The sequence below is a fragment of the Physeter macrocephalus genome, chromosome 11, assembly GCF_002837175.3.
Source record: "Physeter macrocephalus isolate SW-GA chromosome 11, ASM283717v5, whole genome shotgun sequence".
NCBI lineage: Eukaryota > Metazoa > Chordata > Mammalia > Artiodactyla > Physeteridae > Physeter > Physeter macrocephalus.
This window is the reverse complement of record NC_041224.1, coordinates 181125812-181130611: the sequence shown is the minus strand read 5'-3', so window position 1 is coordinate 181130611 and position 4800 is coordinate 181125812. Positions and strand designations below refer to the sequence as shown.

Genomic DNA, 4800 nt, shown 5'->3' with positions numbered 1-4800 from the left:
GAGGACGGGGGGGGGGGGGTGGGTACTGGCCGTGGGATGCGGAAGGTTTTCTCCAGTTGTCCAGGTATTGTCCGACGGTCCTGCCGTCCCCTGGCCTTCTGAGGGTCCCAACCCACCAGCAACTGCAGGGGCTCCCGGCTCTGGAGCCCCAGGGCCCCTCTTCCCCCCAGGCCCCCGCTCACTGGGCTGTCGTCCGGGTATGGGGCCCCACCACGCTCATGTGGTGTCACCTGTTTGTGCAAGGCCCAGGCACACCCGTGTCTGGGTAAAATCTGGAAGGCTGCCAGCCCGGGCCTGGGAACCGGGCTGAGAAGCCCGGGGGTGCGGGTGGAGCCGCCCCCGGCCCAGCGCCTCTGGGAGAGGCTGCATGGTGAGTGCAAGGGAGAGCTCTTTGGGGTCACCCTTGCCCTCAGGCTGGGCCCAGCGGCTTCCTGAGCCCCCAGCTCAGGGGCCAGACGGACAGACTGAAGGCAGTCCTTATGGGGGCAGTTAGAGAGGGGCCAAGGTGGTGGGGGACCTGGAGCGGGGAGGCTCATGCCCTGCAGGGCGGGGGGCGGGGCGGGAGGCCTCAGGCCAGCCCAGGCCCAAGGGCATGCCCTGTGGACTGCTTCTGGTGCTTCCGGTTCAGGCCATGGGTCCAAACGCCTGATTTCAGCCCCAACGGGGCCTCTGGTAAGGCACTGACACTGGCCTCAGAGGGCCACACCCACCAGGCCTGGGCCTGCCCTGCCCATCCCACACCTGCGCCCAGCAGGGCGCTCCCATCCACCCAGGCTCCCAGGATGGGCCTGGCTCATAAGAGGTAGCAGGTCCGGCGCTACCAGCAGATCAGGGGCTGCAATGAACGGGGCCAAGAGGCCAGCACACTGCAGAGGCCCTGTGAAGACCGGACGAGGGGGGACCAGGAGGACTAGAGAGACGGTCTCCACGAGGGAGGAGAGTTAAGCAGAAGCAGATGTGGGTGGGGGCTGCCTGGAGGAGGTGACTCCAAGCTTCAAGAGGAGGACTGGGAGGAGAGGACATGGGGCAGAGGTTGTCTGCGGAGGGAACAGCCTAAGCAGCAGGCAGGGAGGTGGGAAAGTGGGGGGGGGGGAACAGCCTGCCCACCCCGCCCAGGGGGCCCACACTCACACTCACTCCCGGTGCCTTGGGAAGGATTGGCGGAGCATCCCTCACCCCCAGGGGGCTGAAAACACCGCCCTTTGACCCGCAGCCTGGGGCCTGACACCCCACACACATACCCACGGTCCTGGGACCCAGACAGACCCACTGGAGCCGGGCTTTGGGGATCTAGGGAGGGAATGGCCCTCGGAGAGATTTTATTGCCACTCTACCCAACAAAGACCTTTAGGCTGGGTTCTGGAAACAGAATGGGAAGCAGCTCCAGCAGCGAGGAGGGGGGCAGGGGAAGGGGGGCGCACAGCACAGTCAGAGCCGCAGGGGTGGGTCTGCTACCATTCTTCCAGCAGGTCTCAACAGGAAGGAATGGCTTACGCTGCAGCAGGACAGCTTCAGGTTAGACACCAGGCAGCACTTCCTGACGAGGAGGAGTGGAGGCCCGGATACTGTATGGGGGCAGAGCAGACAGACAAGCCCGGGCACCTGTCAGTGGGAAGCAGCCTTTCACAGGGGAGGGACCCAAGGACCTGAGCAAACCCAACCAGCCTGGAGAGTCTTCCGGAAGGCCAGCTGATGGGGTGGGGGGTGGGGAGTCAGCTGGAACCTGGCCCACCCAGCCCAGTGGGTGCTGGTCCTGGTGGGGCGGGGCAGGGCGGGCAGGCCCCCTCCGGGCTCGGGGAGCTTCTTGGCCATGGCTGGGGCCTCCAGTGCCGCGGCAGGGTGCACTATGGGGCGGCCTGACGGGACGGAGGCAGGGGGTCAGGGGTTGGCCCTCCCTCCAGGCAGTTTGCAGCTCCCCACAGAGGGTGCACCCCACCCACAGGAGGGGCTCTGCAGGCCCCACTGACTTAGAGCGGCTCTGTCCCCAGGACACAGTCCCCACCAGGTCCAACCCCACGCGGGGTGGGGGACTTACTGGGCCCAGGGCCTGGTCACCAGGCCCACCCTGAAGGCTCTGCAGAAGGGCCGCCACTTCCAGGTTCCCAGCTGCCTCTGCCTGCAGGGTGGGTAAGGGCGAACGCGGGAGGGGCTGCCTCAGGGACTTGGAGCAGCAACCTGGCCCTGAACCCCGCCTCCCACCCCCAGCGGCCCACCAGGCTGCCCTCCCACCCATGCACCAAGGACCCCACGACTCCTCCGTTGCCCTTATCCCCACAGGTCTGGGCCCTGGGAGGGAACCTGGGACAGGAAAAGGGACAGCCCTCCCACCCCTGTGGTTCCCGCATATGAAGTGCATCACCCGGAGAGCAGGAGTTGGGCATTTGGGAAGGGGGAGCCAATAGAGCTGTCGGGGAGGCCTTCCTGGAGGAGGTGGCCCCAGAGGGCACTGGTGGCACTCACCACATGCAGGGCGCTGCACCCATCGTAGCCCGGCTGCCTCAGGTCGGCCCCTGCCTGCCACCATGCCCGCAGGCCTTCACAGTCTGCCCTGGACGCCAGCCTGGGAGGGGGAGCGGAGGAGGGGGAGCCGTCAGAGACCACTGGGCACCTGTCCGTCTGCCCACCGGCTCTTTTGCAAAGCCAGCCCCAAACGGCTGACCCAGCAGTGCCCGAGCCCCGGGGCAGGACTGCAGGAGTCGCTGTGGGCCAGCAGACGGCCTGGAGTCGGTTTCACCCAGCAGGGGTGACTGGGACTCAGGTCAAGGGTGCGCACACGAACGCACAGGCGTGCGGATGCACCCACACCCCACCGGCTGAGTGCCGCCCGCCAGTTTCATGTTTCACAACACAGCTCTCCCCGGCGGGGCCCACAGAGGCAGGAGGAAAGTCTGAGGGGGGGTGTGGCGGGGGGAATGGCCCTGGACCCAGCAGGCCGCATGGGGGGTCCTGGCTAGGAGGGGGCCTGGGCCTGCCTGCCCGAGGGAGGCGGGGGGGGGGACTCGGGGCACCTCCCAGGCCCTCGTGGGGTCGTCCGCATCCTCCCTTTGCTCTCAGACGAGGCCACCCCCCGCCCTGGGACCAGGCAGGGAAGGGGTCCAAGCCAGGTGCGCTGGCCAGGGCTGCCGGGCAGGAAGGGCCATCCCCCAAGGGGGCCCTAGGGACTCCCCGTGGGTCAGGAAGCGGCAGCAGCCCCCAAAGCGGCGCTGGGTCATTCCTGAGGTGAGTCATGCTGATGGCGCCACCGCCGCCCCGCCCCCAGATCTGCCCCCAGGCCTCGCGCGCTGGTTCCCACACACACTCGCCTCCTGGAAGAGCCGGCCAAGGGCCCCCCAAATCCAGCCAAGCAGCTCAGGGCAGACGACCCACTCCCGTGGGAGCTGGCTGTCACTTCCCCCCTCTGCCTGTTTCCCCATCTGTCAACGAGCCATCGAGGCCCACCTGGGGTGCAGCTCTGAACCAAGTCACCCCAGAAGTCCCTTCAGAGCCAAGACCCTCCCCGCCGGGGCCCCGCCACCATCCCGCACATCTGAGACACTCCCCCCGCCCCCGCCCGCCTTAGCCCTGCCGGTGCTGAGAAGAGGCAGGTCGGCCGGCAGGATTCGTCCCCCCCGGGGACGCTGCACTCCAGGGAGGGAGGGGCTGAGGCTGGGGCCCGCGGGCTCTCTCCACCCCACTGTGTCTAGGACGGGGGCCTCCAAGGCTCAGGGGTGGGGGGATGCTGGCCGGTGGGGTCGGAGGGCCAGAGCTTCAGATCCTCTTCCTGGAGCTCAGGCAGCCACCCCTCCTCACACCACAGCAGCCACTGTCTAAGACACCGCCCTCGTCACCCAGCCCACGCCCGGGGGCTCTGACTTCCAAGGCGCAGCCGCCGCCCCCTGCCCCCGCCTGCCCCCCCTCGGCCCCTCCCCTCCTCGAGCCCTCGGACCCGCCCACGGCGGCCCAGGCTGGACGCAGGAGGGGCTGGCAGGCGCGGGAGACGGCGACGGGACAGCAGCAGCGCCGCGGGGCGGGGCCCAGGGGACGGAGGAAGGAGTGGAGGCCGGCAGCCCTGGGCCTGCCGCCTGCCCAGCCGACCACCACCCCTCCCGGGCCTCAGCCTCCCCGGGCCTGCTTGGCGGTCACTCAGAGCGGCGGAGGTCAGAGTCCCGCTGGCAGCTGGCAGCCGAGCGCCGACCAGGGCAGGGCAGCTGCTGGGCCTTGGCGTCCTCCCCACGACGGGGACGAGGACCCGCCACGTGGGGCCACGCTGAGCTCACCCCACGGGGGAGCGCGGCCGCGCGTGAGAGCTGCCGACTGCCCTGCCCCCACCCCGTGCCCCCACCCTCCCCAAACGCAGCCCCGGCTCCCCCGAGCCCGCACGCACGCGCGCTCACGCACGCACCCCCTCGCTGGACTGCTCCCTCTCCTAGGAACGAACCCCACCCTCAAGTGCTCCAAGGGCCCAGCTGGTGCACGATGGGCTCTTCCCCCTCCGAAGCCCGCGTCCTGGGAAGCACAGGTGCGCCCGCGACCCTCACCTGCATAGCTCTGTCCCCGAGTCCTCCAGCTCCTGGGGGGACAGGCAGGCCCCAGCTGCCCGCAGCAGCCCAATGACACCCTGATGCCTGCCGTGAGAAAGAGCATGGTGACCGCCTGCCCGCCGCAGCCTCCGCTAGACGCCAGCGGGGCCTTGTCCCGTGCCCAAGACCAGGAACCCACCCTCCGCAGACTAGGGCCACCCCACCTCGGTCCCCAGCACCCAGACCCACGCCGGGCGGGGGGGGGGGGCGGTCCGCCGCCCCCGGCGGGCGGCCCCCCCCC

The 4800-nt window shown here is 69.5% G+C and overlaps 1 protein-coding gene across 1 annotated transcript in view; it reads right to left on the bottom strand.

Annotated features, from left to right (window-relative positions):
- Window positions 1-39: 39 nt before the first annotated feature.
- ASPG (asparaginase) overlaps window positions 40-4800 on the bottom strand; it is a 26148-nt gene continuing 21387 nt past the window's right edge. The window contains exons 13-16 of the mRNA XM_055088752.1: window positions 4518-4604; window positions 2461-2560; window positions 2036-2116; window positions 40-1565 (exon numbers count right to left, since the gene is read on the bottom strand). Coding sequence (XP_054944727.1) covers window positions 1512-1565; window positions 2036-2116; window positions 2461-2560; window positions 4518-4604 — 322 coding nt within the window. The 3' untranslated portion in view covers window positions 40-1511. The remainder of the gene's footprint in view (window positions 1566-2035; window positions 2117-2460; window positions 2561-4517; window positions 4605-4800) is intronic.